We start from the raw sequence: 25,334 nt of genomic DNA on the forward strand, positions 1-25,334 counted from the left end.
ACACCAGATGGCATCGGCCACTCCACAGCTGGGGGCCTGCGGGTAGCCCGACCCCGGGGGCACGTCGTACAGGGCACGTACAGGGCACGCGGAAGACACGCATTGCCCAGTGACATGCATCAGAGGAAACATCAGGCTATTGGCCTGGAGCCGTCTACAAACACTAGTCAGAACCTTCAAAGCTGCGAGGGCAAGAAAGACAAAGCGAGGTTGAGGAATGTCCTGGACCCGCGAGACACAGCAACTACATGCGCTGAGTGACCCTGGGCTGGATCCTGGGCCAACGCGTTTCTTCTGCTGGACGCTGAGGGCTAAGGGAGTGATGAGGCTGCCTGCACAGGTCAACTAATAGGACAACTGGCAACAGCTGAACAAGGTATGCAGCTTAGACGGCAACACCCTATCAAAAGCCCTTCCTGGGACAAACAGACTACACGAACCACGGCCTCATCTACCCTAAGACCAGGACTAGACGGTGCCCGGCTACCAACCTCACAGAATGAGAGAAAAATGTGGAACAGAACCTCAAATCCCTTTTAAAAAAAAAAAAAGACCTACTGGACTGGTTGAGGGTGAAGGACTCCCTGAGGCACTCTTCAAACCTTGAACTGAAACCACCCCGAGGTCACCTTGTAGCTAAATAACAGATTGACTCGAACACTAATGGCTATCACCCTTAAGTGCTGGGCTCTTTTAAAAAAATCACCTATATGAGCCTGAACGGTTAATAATCACTTTAAAACAAAGATCAGAATGTAAGGGGGCAGGGAAACTAGATTTATGTAATTGGAACAATATAAATGGAAATAATGAGAATGTTCACACACTGTGAAGAATGTAACCAATGTCACTAAACAACTTGTGTAGAAATTGTTGACTGGGAACCTAAACTGCTGTGTAAACCAAATCTTCACCAAAAACACAATCAATATTTTTTTTTTTTTTTTAAAAAAGGTAACTTCCTGATGTTGGTAACTGTGCTGTAGCTATCTAAGAGAATGTCCTTACTGTGGAGACACTGCACTCTTGTTTTTAGGAAATACAGTCATGTATTTAGAGGTTATACTCATAATTCAGAAATAAAAAGTTATATACAGAGTATGATTATGCACCAAAAAAAAAAAAAACTAAACCCACCGCCATCGAGACAGTTCAGACTCACAACGACCCTACTGCACAGAGAAGAACTGCCCCATAGGGTTTTCTAAGGAACGGTTGCTGGATTCAAACCGTCAACCTTTTGGTTAGCAGCTAAGCTTTTAACCACTGCACCACCAGGGCTCCATGATTATGCACACATGGTAAAATGAGTAAAGCGTATGCAGGAATTCATAGAATTTTCGCAGCTTTTGTGGAAGTCTGCTATTTAACAATGAAGTGTTTTTAAAGTCCAGAAAAACACACGCACCCACACATGGGGGGCACTCAGCTGAACTACAATCTTCCAGGTTAACAGCCCCCACCAGGCCCAGAGAGCCTCTCAAACTCCCCCCAAACTACGCTGGAGAGCACGCTGAATTCATCTCGCTCAAGAGAGGAAAGGCGAGTGCCCCAGAGGGGCCCAAGGGACCCTCACTCCAAGGTGACCCGCCACCCCAGTATCTTCCCACGCTGCTGCACATGCAGCCCCCACCTCCTGTAAAAGGCCCCTAATAAGTGGCTGAGGGTCTGTCCCCTCCCCCGGCTGCCAGCACAGGTCACAAAGACAAGCAGTGACAAAGCGAGAAACAGTCCGCAGGTCTCTTCAGTCTTAACCCAAAGGCCTTTCAATGCACAGCAGTGCTTCCAACAACACTCAATTCATGAATCAGGCAATTTCTCAAACACAACAGCCAACTAGACCAAATTAGTAAGATTTTAGGAATGAAGAGGCTCTTCATCCTCAGAGTGAAAACGAGCTCAGAAAATCATGAGGCCCTAAGCAGGGTCCTCAAGCAGATGTCCCATGTCCCTCTGCCAATTTACAGGTGCGGACAGGTGCGTGCTGGGGCCACGGCCGCGTCCCGAAGCAGCACACGCACACAGCACACAGTCACGCACCCTCGGATCAGCAGCTGGGGCCTACCTGTCTGGGACTTTGCAGTGGCCACGTAGCACTGGTTCTGAGGTAGCGACTGATGCAGGGATGGAAACGGGGGTAAGAGCTGCTGTCTCCCAAAATCAGCCACATTCCTGTTGATCTCCTCCTTCAACTCCTTGTGGTCTCTGGCTTCTCGAACTTCTCGAGGCTCCTTACTGGCCGCATGCTTCAAAACAGAGACAGTCAGTAACCACAATTACACACTGGGGCCTCAGTGAAACAACACACCCCGAAACTTAGCTCCTTTCCCCACAAAGCCCCTCAACTGAAAGAAGGGAGGATCAAGGCTCACAGCCACGACAGCAGGGACAGGGTGCTGGCGCCAAGACCCCCATGGGCGGGTGGTTCAGGGCAGGAGGTGCGAAGTGCGGCCCTCAGACTGAGAATGGTATTTACGTTTTTAAAGGGAAGGAGGAGGAGGAGGAAGCAGGAAGGGGGGAAGAAGCAGGGACAGAGGCTACCTGTGGCCAAGAAGCCTGAAATATTTTTTATCCAGCCCTTTACAGAAAAAGTTTGCCGGCCCCAGAATTCAGCTAAAACATCCCCAAAACGGGCAGCATTAAACACTCTCAGAAAGCACTTTTACAGCTTACCATGTACACTTTGCAACATCCCCAGAAGGTACATGTGCTACCACTGACAACAATGCTACATTTAAAAATCATTTTGCTCACGGTTTTACCATATCCCTGCCCGGCCTCCAGAAGCCAGTCAGGCACAGCCTCACACCTCTACCTGCGCCATCTGTGCGCAAGCCCTGACAGCTCCATGGCCTCCACTCCAGGCCCTCAGGCCACCTCCCTCCTGCTTCCCTAAGTCCTCTTCAACCTCGAGTGAGATCTTCTCTCCAATCCAATTCGTGGATGTGAAGGAGGAAAGGGGCTGTGGTCCCAGAGGAGTTAAAGGAACTCTCAGAGACACTGCACAACACTGAAAGCACAAAGAGAAAATGCTGGAAGCCAATCCAAAAGCAGCAGCCATCTGCCAAGGCCTGCAGAAGACACTCGAGCACATCTTAAGTTACCCAACAAGGAGGCAAGCCCTGGTAACATCACTCTTAGATTTTTTTACAAAGAAATGAAGTTTAGTTCTCAATGCTTCAGTTTTACCAGTTTATCATTTCCCTATACGTAGAGTTTTTATGTTTTGACAAATTTCCAAAGGTCACAGAACAATCGTAACTTGGCCCACTGATGACTAAGGTCTCTGTGCCCAGCTCCGTCTGCAAGGCCACATCTATGGCCTTGCTCCCCTTTAGAAGCCCAAAATAGACAAGCAGCGTCCTCCAGGAAAGGCCCAACTCGACGGCGCGGCAAGGCAAGGGCCAAATGGGCTCGACGCTGTGGCATCGCCACTCACGTGGGAGTCACCCAGAGCACCGCCCAGCTCCCACCAGGCCCAGAAACGGCACATGCAGGACAGACAGCCGTTCTAGGCCTCTCCCTTAACTTGCTTAAGCCCACACATTACATTAACATAGAAGAGAAGCAGAGGGGGAGAAGAGCAGGAGGAGACACAGGGCTGCAGTGCCTTACCAAGCCCAGGACGGACTTCGGCATGGTCTTCCGGGCTCGGTGGACCTTGACGTCAGGGCCCGGGGCTGGCGGCGTCTTGTCCTCTGCATCCCGGCTCCCCTCCCCGAGCCTGGCTGGCACTGTGGCTTGCAACTGAGAAAACCCGCCCGAAGTCCTCCCTTTCCCAGCTCCTCCTGGCAAGGTCTTCGCGGCATGTCCAGGGAGTGGGGGGGCCGAGGGGCCACTAGTCCTCAGGGGCTGCCCCTGCAGGGCCGGCTTGGCGAGGAAGAACCCATTGCTCCCGACGACGGCAGTCTGGGTGAGCTCCTCAGCTCTGACGTGGTTCTGCTTTCCTGCCTCCACGTCTCGTTCCGAGATCCCATTCTCAGCTATTCGGGCCAGTTTGTTGGTGCCTTCCTGTGGGCTGGCTTTCGCGTTCTCCTGAGAGTGCTTTGCTGCATTCGGATGACTGCTGGCATCACTGTTTTCATAGGACCCATTGGTTTCACCATCTGCAGCTGTGTGGGCCTCCCCTCCCTGCTTCTCTGCTAAGCCTTCGTCAGCAGCCATGGGTACGTCTGTGGACAGAGAGAGGGATGTCATCGAGAGAGCAAGGCTTACTGCCACCCAACATGCCACCACCCAGCACCCCAACAAAACTACGGCCGTCATTTCCCTGATGGAGTTATGTAAGACTAACGGAAAATCCTTTCAGTTCTTACTCACGAAAGTGTTCAAACGTACGAATACAAAATCATGCCTTAAACATTAACTTTGAAGGTTAGTTGGTTGAGTCTGGGGAGAACCAAATCCTCGAAGAGCCATGCACTGGGAAACCAGGCATGCCAGCTGTGTCTGTCCATTCATCCATCCATCCACTGGTCTGTCCACACAGAGGGAGGACTATGCCAAGGGCAGCTGATGAAAGCCAGAGGCACAGAAGGAACACTCTCTGCTGGAAGAGCGCATTAAGCCACAAAAGATGGCAAGAGGTCAAGACACAGTCTGCAGACTGACAGATCTACCAGGAGCAAAGTCACCACTACAAGACAAAAGTGAGTACGGTTCACAGATGAAAACAAGGTGTCAGGAACAGCTGCACAAGGACAAACAAACAGAGGCCATGGGTAATAAAAACACCAAAAGGGCCTTCTTTTCAGCATACCAGCCAGAAGCCCAGCTGAAAACCCCTGGTTTCAGCGTCCATTCTTCACAAGAGCTTAGTCTCCTCTAAATAATGTGCACAGATCTTATTTGGGCTCTGTCATAAATAAGAAATGCACGTTACGTCGTAAGATCTACACATACATTTAACCTCGCGGAGCATGAACAACATTCAAAGGACGTGCTTGCTGGGTGCAGAAAGAGCGTGTCATTGACTCACAACCACCAGGAGGTAGCCTCTCTGCTATACCGTCCGTAGTATTATCACCTGACTTCCCACACACTTTCTTGCTTGTTGTAATCACTGTCTCTCTCTGCCACAGAATGTAAGTTCTACGAGGCAGGGAGTATTCCTGTCTGTTCTCTGTAGGACCCTGAGCACATTAACAGGGCCTAAAACATAGCATGTGCTCAATAAATATTTTCTTAATGAAAAAACAGCTATGCATGACTGAAAGAAAAAAAAAATCTTAGCAAAATCGAAGAAACTTCCTTAACTTGGAGAAGGCAAGTACCAAGATCTCAGGAAACATCAAGAAAGAGTAAATGAATTCCATGTAATATTAGAAATAACATAAGGACAGCCATTAATACCATGAATGTTTAACAGAAAAATGGAGGTACTCTGTAACACAACAGGGAAAAAAAGAAATAAGAGGTGCTGGGACTGGAAAAGAAGGGATAAAACTATTCTCACTTGTAAATTATGCAATTATCTACTTAAAAATCAAGGGCATTTTTCTACATGAGCATTAACAACTAGGAAATATAAGAGAAAAAATAAAATAATATTCACAAAAGCAAAAATACTATAAAGGATATAGGAATTATTTAACCAAAATTACTCAAGGTAGCTATGGAGGAAATGATTAAAATAAAGGACATTCCATGTTACTGAATGCCATGACAAGATTTCAAAGATGTCACGTCCCCTCAAATTAAATCTATAAATTCAATGGTAGTCCAATCAATATTCCAATTAGCGTATTCGGGAACTCCACAAACTTACTCTGAAAGCACTACCGAGAAAACTAAACCCATTGCTGTGGAGTGGATTCCGACTCATAGCGACCCCATAGGACAGAAAAGAACTGCCCCATAGGGTTTTCAAGGCTGTAATCTTAACGGAAGCAAACTGCTAAATCTGTCTCCTGTGGAGTGGCTGGTGAGTTTGAAACACGGACCTTTCAGGTAGCAGTCAAATGCTTAACCACCGCACCACCAGGGTCCCTCTGAAAGGTATACAGAAGAATAAATTTCCACAAGTAGCACAAACTATGGAAAAGAATGGTGAAAGAGAGGAAAGCAGACCCATTACGACAGAGAAGATTTAGGGGCCTCCCTGGCACCATCCACCAAGGGGAGTCTAGGTACCAGCTAGACAAAGCAAAAGCCTTTGAGGGGCTGAATGGTGATCAGACATGCAAGCTCTCAGGCCCAGCCAGCACTGCTGAGCCCACACCCACACACCTGAGCCTCAGAGAGACCTCTGGGGATTCTTCAACACACTTCAGTTTAAGGAATACCGCCCTAGATAGTGGGAAACCTCAAAGCTAATAAAGGAAACCACTGAAGACTGGACTTGTGCCCCGGCCAAAGGCAGGCCAACATCCGAAGCATAAATCATAACAACAACAAAAGACTAATTTGACTTCATCAGAATTACAGATTTTTGTTCCACAAGGAGCATCAAGAGAGTTAAGCAACTGATACCGATGGGGAGAATACAACCATAATTTCTAACACTGGCAAGACACTGATACCTGTCATCGTTAGGTGCCATCAAGCCGACCTTATATATAACCGAACAAAACACTGCCCGGTCCTGCGTCATCCTCACAATCGTTAATATGTTTGAGTCCGTTGTTGCAACCACTGTGTCAGTCCTTCTCCTTGAGTGTTTTCCTCTTCTTCACTGACTCTCTACTTTACCAGGTATGATGTCGTTCTCCAGGGACTGGTCCCTCCTGATAATATGTCCAAAGTATGTGAGACAAAGTCTCGCCATCCTTGCTTTCAGGAAGCACTCGGGCTGTACTTCTTCTAAGGCAGACTCGTTCTTTCTCCTGGAAGTCCGTGAAATATTCAATATTCTTCAACAACACCGTAATTCAAAAGCATCAATTCTTCTCTGATCTTCCTTATTCGTGGTCCAGCTTTCGCCTGCATACGAGGCAACTGAAAACACCATGGCTTGCGTCAGGTGCACCTTAGTCCTCAAAGTGACATCTTTGCTTTTCAACACTTTAAAGGGTCTTTGGCCGCAGATACGCCCAATGCCAATTTGATTTCTTGACTGATGCTTCCATGGATGTTGACTGTGGATCCAAGTAAAATGAAATCCTTGACAATTTCAGTATTCTCTCTGCTTATCATGATGCTGATTACTGGTTTACTTATGAGAAATTTTGTTTTATGTTGAGTTGTAATTCATACTGAGGGATGTAGTCTTTGATCTTCATCAGTGCTTCAAGTCCTCTAAACTGTCGGCAAACAAGGTTGTATCATCTGCATAATGCAGATTGTTAATGAATCCTCCGCCAATCCTAATGCCGCGATCTTCTTCATATAGTCCAGTTTCTCAGATTATTTGCTCAGCAGACAAGCTGAATAAGTATGGTGAAAGAATACAACCCTGATGCACACCTTTCCTGATTTTAAACCACGCAGTATCCCCTTGTTCTATTCAAATGACTGCCTCTTCTTGGTCTATGTACAGGTTCCATATGAGCACAACTAAGTGTTCTGGAATTCCCATTCTTCACAATGTTGTCCATAATTTGTCATGCTCCATACAGTCAAATGCCTTTGCATAGTCAATAAAACACAGGTAAACATCTTTCTGGAATTCTCTGCTTTTGGCCAAGATCCATCTGACATCAGCAACAATATCCCTGGTTCCGCATCCTCTTCTGAATCCGGCTTGAATTTCTGGCAGTTCCCTGTCAATGTACTGCTGCAACCACTTTTGAATGATCTTCAGCAAAATTTTACTTGTGTGTGATATTTAAGGATATTGTTCGATAATTTCCACATTCGGTTGGATCCCCTTTCTTTGGAATGGGCACAAATATGGATCTCTTCCCAGCAATTGGCCAGGTACCTGTCTTCCAAATTTCTTAGCACAGACAAGTGAGTTCCTCCAAGCGCTGAATCCATTTGCTGAAACATCTCAATTGGTATTCTGTCAACTCCTGGAGCCTTGTTTTTTGCCAATGTCTTCAGCGCAGCTTGGACTTCTTCCTTAAATACCATCAGTTCTTGGTCATATGCTACCTCCTGAAATGGTTGAACCCTGATCAGTTCGTCTTGGTACAATCACTCTGTGTTACTCTTTCCATCTTCTTTTGATGCTTTCTACATTGTTCAATATTTTACACAGAATCCTTCACTATTGCAACTGAAGCGGCTCTTTCGGTTTGAGAAATGCCAAGCATGTTCTTCCCTTTTGGTTTTCTAACTCCAGGTCTTTGCACATTTCATTATAATACCTTACCCTGTCTTCTCAAGCAGCCCTTTGAAATCTTCTGTTCGGCTGTTTTACATCATCATTTCTTTCGTTTGCTTTATCTACCCTCTGTTCAAGAGCAAGTTTCAGAGTTTCTTCTGACATCCATTTTGGTCTTTTCTTTCTTTTTAATGACCTTTTGCTTTCTTCATGTATGATGTCATCCAACAAATTGTCTGGTCTTCGGTCATTAGCGTTCAATGTGTCAAATCTATTCTTGAGATGGTCCCCAAATTCAGGTGGGAAATACTATTAATAACTAGATATAAGGAATTACTTTAATTAACATGAAAAATCAGAAACCCTAATAGAAAAAAGGGCAAATGATACAATTTACTGAAAAGGAAAGAAAATGCTAATAAGCACATAAATGGCCTATCACACTAATTAAAAGGCAGAGATGGTGAGACTGGATAAGAACAATGCAATGAACAATACAATAAACACATATGAAGTGTAATGATGAACCCAGATTAAAAGTAAAGAGACAGAGAAAGTATACTATGCAAACACTGATTTAAAAAACAGCTGGAGTGGCTACTTTAACATCAAAGTGGAACACAGAACACAGAATGTCATTCAATGCTGATAAAGGGGACAACTAATGAAAGACACTCTAAATACAAGTACCAAGTACTGACAGACTGCTAGGGATATTTTTTTAAATCCACAATGACAGTGAAAAATTTCAACAACTGTCTCAGTAACTCTGATAACAAGGGCACAGAAAATGAGCAAGGACTCAGCCTGAGGGGTGACGACAGTATCAGCCGAATGACCTAACCAGCCTTGACGGACCCCTCCATCAAAGACAGGACACCTCTGCTTCTCAAGGCATACAAACCTTCACCAAGAGACCACATTCAAGGCCACAAAACAAGTCTCTATACATTTTAAACTTAGTCAAATCAAGATATTTTCAGACCACAGTGGAATAAAATTATATCAATAAAGTCAATAATAGAAAGAGACCTGAAAAAATCCCCAACTATTTGAAAACTAACATGCTTCTAAATAACCCATGAGACAAAGAAGAAATCAAAAAGTAAATCTGAAAATATTTTGAACTAAAAGAAAATGAAAACATAATGTATCAGAATGTGTTGGATGTTGGGAAAGCACTCCTCAGAGTGAAACTTACCAAATATGATATACCTAATTTATAGTGGAATATCATTGAATTTATATATTTAATTTGAGGAGACTTGTCATCTCATTACTTAGAGGGAAATTTATAACCTGTTTTAGGAAAGAAGGAAGGTTTCAGCATCCATCTTAAGAATTAGAAATAGAAGAGCAAACAAAACCCAAAGTAAGCAGAAGGAAGGAAATTAAAAAAAAAAAAAAAAAAAAATGACATAAAAAAACAGAAAAACAAAAGGCTTTTTTTTGTTTGTTTTTCTTTGTTTTTGAGAAGAGCAATGAGATTGATAAACCTCTAGCCAGACTTGGAAAAAAGGAGAAAACACCTATTAACAATATCAAGATGAAAGGTGAAACATGACTCCAAATTCTACAGATAATAAAAAGAAAAATCATGAAATATTATGAACAATTTAATGCCTACAAATTTGACAACTAAGATGTAATGGACAAATGCTTTCAAAAACTCTAACTACAAAGATTACTCAGGAGTAAGAAGATAACCTGAACACTTACAGCCATTAAAAAAAAGATAATTTTTGATTAAAATCCTCCCCACAGAAGTCCTGGCTCAGATGGCTTCCCTGGTGAATTCTACCAAATATGTAATGGGGAAACATAACCAACTCTAAGCAAACTTTTTCAAAAAAGTTGAAGAAGAGGGCATACTTCCAAAATTATTCTTTGAGGCCAGCACACTCTGATAGCAAAACAAGACAAGGGCATAACAAGAAAACTACAGATCAAAATCCCTAATGAACACAGATGCAAAAATTCTCAACAAAAGTTTAACAAATCAAATTCAACAACGTATAAAAAAGATAACATATCAAGTGCAAGTAGGGTTTATCCCAGGAATGCAGAGTTGCTTCAACATTCAAATCAATCAATCAATACATTCACCATACAGACAAATTAAAACAAAAACCATTATAACCTGAAGAATGTAGAAAAGCATTTGACAAAATCCAACATCGTTCCTGGAAAAAAAAACTCTAAGCAAACAAGGGATAGTAGGCAACTTCCTCAGCCTGATAAAGGGCATATATGGGAACAGCCTACAGTGAACATCATACTCACTGATGAAAGACTGACTGCTTCCTTCCCTCCCTAAGATCAGGAACAAAGTAAGAATGTCTACTCTCACTGCTTCAATTCAACATAACTCTGGAGGTTCTGACTAGTGCAATTAATAAAGGAAGAAAGAAAACAAAAAAGGCATACAGGTCAGAAAGCAGCAGCAAAAGTGTCTTTATTCGCAGTTGACATAATCCTATATGCAGAAAATAAAATTTAAAAAGCTACTAGAACTACTGAGTGATTTTAGCAAGGTTACAGGGTACAAGATTAAGCATGAAAATGAACCTCAACCTAAATCTTACACCTTGTGTTAAAATTAATAAAAAATGGAAAACAGTTGTAAATACAAAATGAAGAACTATAAAACATTTAGGAAACAAAATAGGAGAAAATCCGAGAGATCCAGGGCTAGGCAAGAAAGGTTAGCCTTGACATCAAAAATCAGAATCCACGAAAGTAAATAAGTATAAACTGGATTTCATCAGAATTAAAACTTTGGTCTGCCATAGCCCATGTAAAGAGGATATAAAAGATAAGAACTGGGATAAAATATCTGCTAATCATATATCTGACACATGAACAGTATGAAGAATATGTAAAGAATTCTTAAAACTAAACAGCAGAAAATCTAAACCACAACAAGTTAAACATTTAAGCCCACTAGAATGGCTGTAATCAAAATGAAGGACAATACGATCATGTGGAGAAATTGGAACGCTCATAACTTGTTCGTGGAAATGTTGTTAAACAGTGCAGTCATTCTTGAAAACAGATTGAGTGTCCTCAGAAAGTTAAACACAGAGTTATCATATGACACAGCAATTCTACTCCTAAAGAAATGGAAACATATGTCCAAACAAAAATGTATATACAAATGTTCATAACAGTCTAACTCATAAACAATTAAAAAGTGGAAACAACCCAAAAGTCCTTCAACTGATGAATGGTTAAACAAAGTATGTTCTCGCCACATAAAAATGAATGAAGTACTGAAATATGATACAACATGGCTAATTCTTGAAAATATCATATTCAGTGTAAGAAGCCAAAAGGATACATACCATATGATGCATTATTCCATTTAAATGAAAGGTCTAGAATAGGCAAACCCAGAGAGACAGAAAGTAGATTAGGGGTAGTCAGAGGGATCAGTCCCTAGGAAAGGACATCATGCTTGGTAAAGTAAAGGGTCAGCGAAAAAGAGGAAGACGTTCAAAGAGATGGACTGACACAGTGGCTGCAACAATGGGCTCAAGCATGACAACAATTGTAAGGATGGCACAGGACAAAGTAGTGTTTCGTTCTGTTGTACACAGGGTCGCTATGAGTCGGAACCAACTTGACAACACCTGGCAACACTAGGAAGATCAGTTAATACAATTATTATTCAAATTTACTCACCAACCACTAAGGCGAAAGATGAAGAAATTGAAGATTTTCACCAACTTCTGCAGTCTGAAATTGATCAAACATGCAATCAAGACGCATTTATAATTACTGGGGATTGGAATGGGAAAGTTGGAAACGAAGATGATACAATCTTGCTGAAAGTGAAGAGCACTTGAAGCACTTACTGACTGAGATCAAAGACTGCAGCCGTCAGTATGGATTACACCTCAACATAAAGAAAACAAAAATCCTCACAACTGGACCAAGAAGCAACATCATGATAAACAGAGAAAACACCATCACATCATGATAAACAGAGAAGACATCGAAGTTGTAAAAAATTTCATTTTAGTTGGATCTACAATCAACACTCACGGGAGCAGCACTGGGCAAATCTGCTGCAAAAGGTCTCTTTAAAGTGTTGAAAAGCAAAGATGTCACTTTGAGCACTAAGGCACACCTGACCCAAGCCACAGTATTTTTAATCGCCTCATATGCATGTAAAAGCTGGACCATGAATAAAGAAGACCAGAGAAGAAGTGATACCTCTGAATTACGGTGCCAGCAAAGAATACTGAGTATACCATGGACTGCCAGAAGAACGAACAAATCTGTCTTGGGAGAAGTACAGCCAGAATGCCGCTTGGAAGCAAGGATGGCGAGATTTCGTCTCAGGTACTCTGAACACATTATCAGGAGGGACCAGTCCCTGCAGAGGGACACCATGCTTGGTAAGTAGAGGGTCAGCGAATAAGAGGAAGACCCTCCGCGGAAGAGTCACTGTGAGTGTGAATCAACTCAACAGCACTTAACAACAGTAACAACAAAAAAGCAGCGACCCCATGGGAACCACCGGCCAAGAGATGCACTTCCACTTTTTCCTTCTAGCATGTCTGGAATTATCTTCATTTCCTTTCATAATACAAAAAAATTAACTAAAAAAAAAAAAAAAAAAAAAACAAACTCAGGACAGAGTTGGAGAAAAATGTGGAACAAAATTTTAACTCACACAAAAAGACCAGATTTACTGCCCTGACAGAGACTGAAGAAACCCCAAGAGTATGGCCTGCGGACACTCTTTTAGCTCAGTAATGAAGTCGCTCCTGAGGTTCGACGTTCATCCAAGATTAGACAGGCCCATAAAACAAAATGAGACGAAAGGTGCATACTAGCCCAGGGGCAAGGACTAGAAGGCAGGAGGGGACAGGAAAGCTGGTAATAGGGAACTTAAGGTCGAGAAGGGAGAGAACTGACACGTTGTGGGGTTGGTAACCAATGTCACAAAACAATATGTGTACTAATCGTTTAAAGAGAAGCTAGTTAGTTCTGTAAACCTTCATCTAAAGTACAATTAAAAAAAAAAAAAACTAAACAGTAAAAAAAAAATCCCGTTTAAAAATGGGCAAAAGACATGAACAGACACTTATCCAAAGAGGATATACAGATGGCTATTAGGTACATGAAAAGTTGTTCGACATGACTGGCCATTAAAGAGCCAAAACCAAACCTGGTGCTGTCAAGTCGATTCCAACTCATAGCGACCTCACAGGACACAGCAGAACTGCCCCATAGGTTTCCAAGGAGCAGCTGGTGGATTCCAACTGCTGAACTTTTGGTTAGCAGCCATAGCTCTTAACCACTGCACCACCAGGGCTCTGACTGGCCATTAGGGAAATGCAAATTAAAACCACTATGAGATATCACTAAATACCTATCAGATTGGCTTCAATGAAAAACTGACAACACCAAATGCTGGCTAGGATATGGAGAAACTGGATCACTCGAACACTGCTGGGGTGTAGCTGTTCTAGAAAACAGTTTGGCAGTTTCTCATAAAACTCAACTTGCAACTACTATACAACATAACAATCGTACACCCGGGCATTTATCCCTCAGAAATGAAAGCTTATATCCAAACAAAAACGTGTACATGATATTCACAGTAGCTCTACTGTAACACAAAAAATGGAAACAACCCGGATGTCCTTCAACAAGTAAATGATTAAACAAACTGTGGTACACCTACACCATGGAACACTTTGTTTTTGTTGTTAGGTTCCATCGAGTTGGTTCCAACTCAAAGTGACCCTAGGTACAACAGAATGAAACTGTGCCCAGTCCTACACCATCCTCACAATCACTGCTGTGTTTGAGCCCATTGTTGAAGCCACGGTGTCAATTCATCTCATTGAGAGTGCTCTTCTTTTTCCACTGACCATCTACTTTACAAAGTAACACTCCACAACAGTAAAAAGGAACAAACTATTGATAGATGAAATGACTTGAATGAATCGCCAGAGAATTATACTACGTGAAAAAAGTCAATCCCAAAAGGTTACATACTGTATGGTTCTATTTACATAACATTTTTGAAATAACAAAACTACAGAAATAGAGAACAGATGAGTGGTTGCTAGAGGTTAGGGAGAAGGGTGGGGAAATGAGGGACAGGAGGTGGTTATAGTTATAAAACGGCAACATGAGGGATTTTTATAGTTATGAAATTGTATCTTGACTGTGGTGGTGGAAACATGAGCCTACATGTGACAATACTATATAGAAACAAATGCACACACACAAATGAGTACATGTAAAACTGAGAAATCTGAGTAAGACTGCTAGATTGTTCAATGTCAATATGCTGGTTGTGATACTGTAATACAGTTTGCAAGACACTGCCATTGGGGGAAATGGGACAAAGGGTACATGGGATGGCTCTATATTATTTCTTACAACTGCATGTGACTCTACAATTATCTAAGAATAAAAAGTTTAATTAGAAATGATAAATTGTAAATCTATATGCTAGCAGTGTATAAAAGTAGATGTTTATTATAAAAGCAAAAAATTTTATATCTTATTTACATTAAGATTAAAAATATGAAAAAATTAGGGGGTACACGGATTGTACAGTGAAAAATATAATACGTGGCTAAGGAAAATTAAAGAAAAAATAAAGAAGACTGAGGAAGAATTAACATCTTTGAATTATGGTGTTGGTGAATAATATTGAATATACCATGGAGGAACCAACAAATATGTCTTGGAAGGAGTACAGCCAGAATGCTTCTTAGAAGCAAGATGCCAAGACTTTGTCTCATGTACTTTGGACGTGTTATCGGGAGCGACCAGATCCTAGAGAAAGACATCATGCTTGGTAAAGTAGGGGATCAATGAAAAAGAGGGAGACCCTCAATGAGATGGACTGACACCATGGCTGAAACAATAGCAACAACTGTAAGGATGGTGCAGGACCTGGCAGTGTTTCCTTCTGTAGTACCTAGGATAGCAGTAGGAACCGACGCGATGGCACCTAACAACAACAACAAGCAAAACTAATGAAAAACTAAATAAATGTAAAGATATACCTTGTTTGCATGTCTTCTGACTCAATCTTAAGTCTTACGTGAGCGAAACAACAGAAATCTCACCAAGCAAATAGGAGAGTTCTCAGCGATCACATGGGAAACTCAGTTGAAATCCCAAAGGGCTCATACCTTAGTAATATGGCTGAACTATAACTGTTACCTAAGTAAAATTTCTTACAAAACAACAACCAACCAACCCCTGAACTGAAGGTTATTCTAGTTTATTGCTAAAAATGTATAAAAACAGGCCATAAACAGACCAAACTTATTTGCAGATGTATTCATCAATAAAACACCTTGGAAAACCCCAACAAGCTTGGGAAAAAAAAAAAAAAAAGACACTCAAATCCAACATTATTCAAACTGTCTAGCATCCAACCAAAAATTACTAGATATGCAAAAAAAAACCAGAATATTTAATGAATAAATGGTACAGCCAATAAGCCACCCAGAACTGATAAAGATGATGGAATCAGCAAGTATGAATGTTAAAATAGCTATTATAACACTGTACAATTATTTATACATAATGAGAAAAATACAAGGTACAGACATAGATATATATATCCATCCTCCATTCATCCATCCAAACGGGACTTCTAGAGATGAAAAATAGATTATCAGGAATGAAACTATCAATGAGATTAAAAGATCAAATGTAGCAGAAGACAAGATCAGTGAACTTAAAAACATATCATTAGAATCTATACAAAATGAAGCAGAGAGAAAAAAAAAGGCAACGAAGTAAAAGAACTGAGTCTCACTAACCTGTAGGATAATTTGAAGCAGTTTGTTTTGCACTTGGAGTGCCAAACACCAGATGGAGTAAGAAAAATGTATCTGAAGAAGCGCTGGATGAAAACTTTTTGTCAAATTATTTTCCTAATTTGATGAAAACTATAAAATCTATGATCCAAAAAGTTCAATGAACTCCAAGCAAAGTAGCAAACTCCAAGTAAACACAAACAAGACTAAAGCACAACATAATCAAATTGTTGAAAATCACTGATAAACAGAAAATCTCAAAACCAGTCAGACACATTAATTACAGAAAAATAGTTTAGAATGGCTACATATTTCTAAAAAAAAAAAAAAAAAAAAAACAAAAGAAGTAACTGCAAAAATCCATTAATAATTGGAACGTGGAATGTATGAAGTATGAATCTAGGAAAATTGGAAATTGTCAAAAATAAAATGTGACGCATAAACATTGATATCCTAGGCATTAGTGAGCTGAAATGGACTGGTATTGGCCATTCTGAATCGGACAATCATATGGTCTACTCTGCTGGGAATTACAACCTGAAGAGGAACGGCATTGTGTTCACTGTCAAAATGAACATTTCAAGATCTATCCTGAAGTACAACACTGTCAGTGATAGGATAATATCCACACGGCTAAAAGGAAGACCAGTTAATATGACTATAATTCAAATTTATGCACCAACCACTAGGGCCAAAAATGAAGAAATTGAAGATTTTTACTAACTTCTGCAGTCTGAAATTGATCAAAAATACAATCAGGATGCACTGATAACTACTGGTGATTAGAATGTGAAAGTTGGAAATGAAGAAGAAGGAATGGGAGTTGGAAAATATGGCCTTGGTGATAGAAACGATGCCAGAGATGGCAAGACCAAAGACTTCTTCATTGTAAATATTTTTTTCAACAACATAAAAGGTGACTATATGTGTGGACTTTGCCAGAGGGAATACACAGGAATCAAATCGACTACATCCGTGGAAACAGACAACGGAAAAGCTCAATATCATCAATCAGAACAAAGCCAGGGACTGACTGCGGAACAACCATCAACTGCTCATATGCAAGTTCACGCTGAAGCTGAAGAAAATTAGAACAAGTCCACGAGAGCCAAAGTATGACCCTGAGTATATGTCACCTGAATTTAGAGACCATTTCAAGAACAGATTGGACACAATGAACACTAATGACCAAAGACTAAACGAGTTGTGGAACGACACCAAGGATGTCATACATGAAGAAAGCAAAAGGTCATTAAAAAGACAAAAAAGAAAGAAAAGACCAAAACGGATGTCAAAAGAGACTCTGAAACTTGCTCTTCAACATTAAGTAGCTAAAACAAAGGGGAGAAATGATGAAGTAAAAGAGCTGAAAAGAAGATTTCAAAGGGCAGCTCTAGAAGACAAAGAAAAGTGTTATAATGACATGTGCAAAGACCTGGAGTTAGAAAACCAAGAGGGAAGAACACACTTGGCATTTCTCAAGATGAAAGAACTGTAGAAAAAAATTCAAGCCTTGAGGTGCAATACTGAAGGATTCCACAAGAAAAATATTCAACAATGCAAGAAGCATCAAAAGATGGAAGGAATACACAGAGTCACTGTACCAAAAAGTATAGATCGACGTTCATCCATTTCAGGAGGCAACATATGATCCGGAACTAACAGTACAGACAGAAGTCCAAGCTGCACTGAAGGCAACGGCGAAAAACAAGGCTCCAGGAACCGATGGAATACCAACTGAGATGTTACACAACCAATGGATGCAGCGCTGGAAGTGCTCACTGGTCTATACCAAGAAATCTGGAAGACAGCTTACCTGGCCAACCAACTGAAAGAGATCCAAATTTATGCCTGTTCCAAAAAAAGGTGCTCCGACATAATGTGGACATTATCCAACAATATCATTAATATCACACTCAAGTAAAGTTTCGGTGAAGACCGTTCAAAAGTGGCTGCAGCGGTATATCAACTAGGAACTGCCAGAAATTCAAGCCAGATTCAGAAGAAGACGTTGAACCAGGGATATCATTGCTGATGTCAGATGGATCCTAGCTGAAAGCAGAGAACACCAGAAAGATGTTTACCTGTGTTTTACTGACTATAAACAAAGGTATCTGACTGTGTGGATAATAACAAATTATGGATAACACTGCAAAGAACGGGAATCCCAGAACCCTTAATTGTGCCCATGAGGAACCTGTACATAGATCAAGAGGTAGTCATTCAAACAGAATAAGGGGATATTGTATGGTTTAAAGTCAGGAAACGTGTGTGTCAGGGTCGTATCCTTTCAATATACTTATTCAATTTGTATGCTGAGCATATAAACTGAGCAGCTGGACTATATGAAGAACAGGACATTAGGACTGGAGGAAGACACATTAACAACCTGAGTTATGTAGATGACACAACCTTGCTTTCTGAAAGTGAAGAGGACTTGAAGCACTTACTGATAAAAGCTCAAAGACCACAGCCTTCAGTATGGATTACACTTCAACATAAACAAAAATCTTCACAACTGGACCAATAAGCAATGTTATAATAAATGGAGGAAAGACTGAAGTGGTCAAGGATTTCATTTTACTTGGATCCACAATTAACACTCATCGAAGCAGTAGTAAAGAAATCAAATGCGCATCTAGGTCAATTGACAAAACAAAATTTATTAACAAAATGTTCTGCATCCCATTCTGGTAAGTGGCATCTAGTGTTTTAAAAGCTTGTGAACGGCCATCTAAGATGCGTCAACTGTTCCCACCCCACTTGGAGCAAAGGAGAACAAGGAAAACCAACGACACAAGGAAAATCTTAGCCCAAGATACTAAAAGGACCACACAAACCGGAGATTCCACCAGCCTGCGACCAGAAGAACTAGATGGTGCCCAGCTACCACCAATGATCACTCTGACAAGGAACACAACAGAGTGTCCCAGACACAGCAGGGCAAAAGTGTGGAGGAGAACTCAAATTCACATAAAAAGCCCAGACTTAATGGTCTGACAGAGACTGGAGGAACCCCCGAAACTATGGCCCCCGGACGCTCTGTTAACCCAGAACTGATACCATTCCCAGCCTACTCTTCAGAGAAAGATTAGTTGGGACTTTAAAACAAAAAGTAATAAACGTGAGGAGGGTGCTTCTTAGTTCAATCAGACACACAAGACCTAACGTGTGGCTCCTGTCCAGAGGAAGGAAGAGAAGGCAGGAAGGGGCAGGAACTGGTCAAATGGACACACGGAACCCAGGATAGAAAGGGGGCGTGTGCTGTCAGATTGTGGGGATTGCAAGTAATGTCACAAAACAATATGTGTATAAGTTTTTGTATGAGAAACTAACCTGAGCTGTAAACTTTCACCTAAAGCACAATAAAAAAAAAATATAAGTAAAATAAAGACACTGGAGCAGTGAAAAGAAAAAAAAAAAATCAAACGACACATTGCACTGGGCAAATCTGCTGCAAAAGACCTCTTTAAAGTGTTGAAAAGCAAAGATGTCACCTTAAAGACTAAGGGGCGCCTGACCCAAGCCATGGTGTTTTCAATCGTCTCATCATATGCATGCAAATAAGGAAGACCAAAGAAAAATCGAAGCCTTTGAATTATGGTGTTGGCAAAGAATACTGAATATACCATGGACTGCCAGAAGAACGAACAACTCTGCCTTGGAAGAAATACAGCAAAAACGCTCCTCAGAAGCAAGACTTTATCCCACATACCTTGGACATGCTATCAAGAGGGATCAGTGACTGAAGAAGGTCATCATGCTTCATAAAGTAGAGGGTCAGCAAAAAAAGAGGAAGGCCCTTAACGAGACGGACTGACATAGTGGCTGCAACAATGGGTTCAAGCATAACAACAATTGTGAGGATGGCACGGGACCAGGCAGTACGTAGGGTCGCTATGAGTCCGAACTGACTCAGTGGCACCTAACAACAACAGATTTCTGGTTAAAAGCTAAATAAGCCAAAAGACAATGGAACAACATCTTTAAATTGCTGGGGGAAAAACTGTTAACTCAGAATTATATAATCCTTCAAACAGAAATTTGTCAGGCAAAGGCTGAGAAAATTAGTCCCCAGCTGACCGGCAAAACACATAAAGTAAAATAAAGTTCTTTAGGCAGTAAGGAAATCATACAACATAGAAATCTGATCCACAGAAGAGGAATTAAGAGCATCACAAATGCTAAACACATATGAAAATATAAGAAAAATTTTATTCTCATTTTAAAGTTTCGTTAAAAGATAACTGCTTAAAGCAAAATAGTAATACATCTTATGGTTAACAGTATCTATAGAAGTAAAATCTATAACAACAATAGCATAAAGCACAAGAGGAAAGATAGAATTAACTATTACAAAAGTAATACTTTTAAATATTTAAAGGTAGACTGCTTAAAGGTGCATACAGTATTATAAATCCAAGAGAAAAACTAAAAAAAGAAAAGCACAGCTGATAAACCGACAGTGGATACGATACGGAATGATCAAAAATAATCCAAGAGAATGCAATAACATACGAAAAAAAAGAACAAAGCAAAAATGGGGCAAACAGGAAAAAAGGATAATATGGTAGAATTAAACCAAAACATATCAATAATTACATAAAATGGTCAAAACACTCCAATAAAAAAGGAGAGTGTGTCAGACTGGATAAAAAATAAAAAGAAGAAATTAGGATCCAATGGTATGATGTCTCTAAGAAACCAGTTTAAATATAAAAACACAAGTAAGCTAAATGTAAAAGGGTGGAGAAAATATACCACGCCAACACTAAACAGAAGAAAGCTGGAGTAGCTACACGCACGTTGTACAAAGCAGATTTCAGATAAAGGGATATTACAGAGATAAAGGAAGATATTCATATTAATAAAAAGGTCAATTCATCACAAAGACATGATAATCCTAAGGGTTCATGCAACTAAAACGGAGTGTCAAATCACATGCAATGAACGAACAAAACGACAGACATGAAACAGAACAACAGGTAAATTCAGAATTATAGGTGGAGGTGTCAATACGCCTCTCAGAGTAAATAAGAAACCAAAATACCAAACCCGTTGCCATCAAGTCTATTCCAACTCATAGCGACCCTACAGGACAGAGGAGAACTGCCCCAAAGGGTTTCCAAGGAGGAGCTGGTGGATTCGAACTGCCGACATTTAGGTTGGCATTAACCACTGCACCACCAGGGCTCCTGTGAATGGGGTTTGTTTGGAAGAGCAGACATTTTTAACTTTGGTGAAGTCTAGTTTATCAATTTTTATTTTGTAGGCATACTCCTACAATGGCATCCTCTCAACAACAAAACAAGAAAGAGCAACCGATACACACAACCATGCGGCTGCATCTCAGAAACATTCTGCTGAGCACAGAAAGTCGAGTATCAGACTTCAGAGCTAATGATCTCATTTACTTGAGATGCTGTGACAGAGAGACCCCACTCACGGTGACAGAGGGCAGGCAGGGCAGACTGGCGGTCAGCTGGGGCCAGGCATGGGACTGACTGGAGAGGGTATAAGGGAATGTTTTATGGGGAAGGAAATGTCCTGTATGGTTGTGTGGTGATGATGGCTCCACACGGGCATACACTTGCCAAACGTCTATGCAGCTACATTTAAAAATTAGGGTTTCATCATATAATTATACACTAAAGTTGATCTCTTTTCAAACAAAGTTGATTTTAAAAATCATACACATATTTCAGGAAACAAAGAGAAGATGGGCTTGGGGGGCAGAGTGGTATGTGGAGTCAGTCAGAATATGGGTGTGAGTGTGCAAAGAGAAAGTAGGGGGCAGGGCAGGGGTACGGGAAGGGGGTGGCGGGGCGGGGGTGACAGGTGCCCATGTTGCAGGGAAGGGAAAGAGCCTTGGCCTGACCCTCTCTGCATCTGAGGTTAAAACAGAACAAGGAAAAGAGATTCCACTTTGTACGTAACTGACACGTAACTGAAGTTTGGGTGCTAGTCAATAATATTACGATGGGAAAATGAAAAGACTATTTAGCAGTTGACAAAAAGGCAACGTAAGATTTCAGTTTTTCTACTGAACTCATTAGCTTCAGTTCCAATGAATTTATGAAAGAAAACACTTCCACTATCACTTAAGGGGGCGACAAATGATCACATTTTGAAATGAAAGAGATCCTAGAACGGCTCCCTGTATCTTCATCTATCTGGTGAGGAAATCCACTCAGAAGTCCCAGCTTTGACTCACAGGGCAAGAAAGTCCTAAACACATTCCAAGGTATTTTCTGTGTCAAACATCTAACTATTTACATAAAAAACAGTACTGCCATTATTTATGACACAATCACATGATCAATCTTTTTAAACGAAATACAATTCATAAGCTGAAGTCTGGATTGATGGTGCATATGATGTATACTGTATCATATAATTTAAAGAAAAAAAAATATGATCTGAACTGTCAGTATAAGCCGTCAACATCTCTCTCAGCTTTGTGGGTCGCAAGAATAGAATCTGATGCCTGCTGTGAAAAACAAATTTTTGCACTTGGTCAGAAAATAGCTTTTACACATATTTCATGTCTTCGGCTTCTAGTGCTGCTGTAACAAAAATATTACAAGCGGACGGCTTTAACAAAGAGAAATTCATTCTCCCACTGTCTAGTAGGCTAGAAGTCCAAATTCAGGGCATCAGCTCCAGGGGAAGGCTTACTCTCTCTGTCGGCTCTGGAGGAAGGTCCTTGTCATTTATCTTCCCCCAGACTAGGAGCTTCTCCATGCAGGAACCCGGGGTCCAAAGGACGCGCTCCGCTCTGAACACTGCTTTCCTGGTGGTATGAGGTCCCCAATTCTCTGCCTGCTTCCCTTTCCTTTTATCTCTTGTAAGATAAAAGGTGGTACGGGCCACACCCCAGGGAAACTCCCTTTACACTGGATCAGGGACATGACCTGAGGAAGGGTGTTACATCCCACCCTAATCCTCTTTAACCACAGGCAGAGATTATGATTTATAACACGTAGGAAAATCATAAAATGGAGGACAGTCACACAATACTGGGAATCATGGCCTAACCAAGTTGACACATATTTTTGGGGAACACAATTCAATCTATGACATTTCAGAATACAGTAAAAACAATAAAACAACAAAAACTCAGTTCTTTACATTTTAAAGTTAAGTCTACAAATAGAATTTCTTCTAGTTTGAAAAAAGCCGATATACCTGGTTGCACAGTCGTTAATGCTAACCAAAAGGTTGGCAGTTCAAATCCACCTGCTGCTCCTTGGAAACCCTGTGGGGAAGTTCTACTCTGTCCTATAGGGTCGCTGTGAGTTGAAATTGACTCAACAGCAATGGCTTTACCTGCTACATGAACCTACACAGTCCACATATGCATCACCTTACTTTTCAAAAGTTTCCCCCATCTCTGAGGTTGTACAGATATGAGGCCAGGTATTCCCGCTCCCGTATCAACAGACAGTCATACCTCACACACATCCCCAAACATTACTGCAGCGGTTCACCACCAGCACAGTAAGAGAGAATCACAGGCCATTTCCGTCCTAATGAAAACGAAACAACAGCACAGATAATGCAAACAAGCAGCTAAACAATATTCGCTACCGAGATTTGGCCTTGGAATAGGAAATAAGAAAAATTTTAATTTACACTTATTCAAATAAAATAATAAACTGCAGGGGAACCCCAACAGAAAGCATGGTACACAGAGATGGGAGAGCAAGACGGGAGAGGGAGCACAGCTCCATCAAAGATCAAGGGCCCAGACCCAGCAGGTCAGAGCTGCTGCCTATAAGCTGTGTGGGCACGTGTGGGCACGTGGAGTGGGGGTGTGAAGGCCTTGCACACACGAAGCATCCAACCAGTGTCTGCAGAATCACCTGGAGTGTGCCTGTTAGGTTCAGGCCTATGTGGAGAGAATTAAGAGACTGTATTTGAAAGGAGGGAACCTCAAGCCCCTGGATTCCCCCACTGAGCTACACATTTAATGATAAATTCATTTAATAAATATTTGCTGAGCACGAACTGAACTAAGGCCATGGGGGTGATATGAAGAGCCCTCTTTGTACAGAAAAGACGCAAGAAAATAGGAAACAGCAAAAGAGCAGCGTGCTCGCTCCAGGCCAGTGTCCACCAGGCAAGAAACCACTAGCTCACTGAAAAGACACTGGAGCCTTGAGTTGGTCAGGAACACCATGGAGTCAGCAAGTTACTGAAAAATGTTGTTCAAATACACTAAAAAAACAAAGAGAAATAACAGAGAAGGCCAAAAAAAAAAGCTTAACAGCTCAGAACTCTCCACCATGAAAAGTCCACTGTGGAGGTGCTGGGCAGGAGGCTCAGGCGGGGCTTACATTATCGACACTCTGGGTGGCAGTGAGGGGGCACCAGAGAGGGGGAAGCCCAGGGAGAGAATGAGGCCCCTCTGGGAGGATCACCAGCAAGAACAGCTTGGAAAAAACACTGAGATTCCCCCAAAGGATTGGTTATATTATACTTCTCTGGAAGTGGAGGTACAAGTGAGCCTAAAAACAGAATAGCTGAACTAAACAAGCAAACCAGAGAGAAGCCTCAAATCACTAAAATCAGGAGCGAGACAGAACATTAGCACTGACCTCACAGAAATACAGGGCTTCAGGGGAATTCTATGAACCACCACAGGACAGCAATTAAGACAGCCTAGAGCCAGTGTTTGTCGTCCGTGGGTGTCTTCTCCCACAGACACCCACTCTAAGTGTCCTCTCTGGCCCCAACCACCACAGCTGGGTCACATCTCACACAGTGAAGGAGACAGTCTGCCCACGACTTCAGATGTCCCCAGGACGACCGAACTTCTAACTAACTGGGTACAAATCCAGAAGTTTCCACTACCCACTCGGGTCTGATAACTCACTAGAATGACTCACAGAAGTCAGAAAAGCAGTACACTTATAATTACAGTTTATTATAAAGGACAGAAATCAGCACCACCATAAAGAAGAGATGCATAGGACAAGGTCTGGGAGGGTCCCCAATATGGAGCTTCTGGGTCCCCAAAGACATGTCATCCCCTCAAGCATCTATGTCTTTCACCAACCAGGAAGCTCACTAAGCTTCAGTGTCCAGAGTTTTAACTGGGGCTCACTACACAGGCATGACTGAATCACTGTCCACATGGTTGCATCAAACTTTGGTTCCCCTCCCCTGAGGTCTGGCTGGTATCACATGGTGGGTTTTTCTGTCCTGCTGAAGGCCCACCCAAGAGTCACCTCCTTAGCATAACAAAGATTTCACTCACTCAGAGTCACCTCCTTAGCATAACAAAGATTTCAGTCACTCAGAAAATTCCAAGGATTAAG

At 41.6% G+C, this 25,334-nt stretch overlaps 1 protein-coding gene across 6 annotated transcripts in view; it reads right to left on the reverse strand.

The window, feature by feature from the left end:
- Nucleotides 1-25,334, reverse strand: part of EHMT1 (euchromatic histone lysine methyltransferase 1) — a 231,313-nt gene that overhangs the window by 110,892 nt on the left and 95,087 nt on the right. For 5 of the 6 annotated variants that reach the window (XM_023725491.1, XM_023725490.1, XM_023725489.1 and 2 more), the window contains 2 exons: nucleotides 3,616-4,172; nucleotides 2,066-2,246 (listed from right to left, as the gene is read on the reverse strand). In XM_023725491.1, coding sequence (XP_023581259.1) covers nucleotides 2,066-2,246; nucleotides 3,616-4,172 — 738 coding nt within the window. The remainder of the gene's footprint in view (nucleotides 1-2,065; nucleotides 2,247-3,615; nucleotides 4,173-25,334) is intronic. The other variant, XM_023725492.1, reaches the window with a different exon arrangement.

The sequence above is a fragment of the Trichechus manatus genome, unplaced genomic scaffold (assembly GCF_000243295.1).
Source record: "Trichechus manatus latirostris isolate Lorelei unplaced genomic scaffold, TriManLat1.0 scaffold00317, whole genome shotgun sequence".
Lineage (NCBI taxonomy): Eukaryota > Metazoa > Chordata > Mammalia > Sirenia > Trichechidae > Trichechus > Trichechus manatus.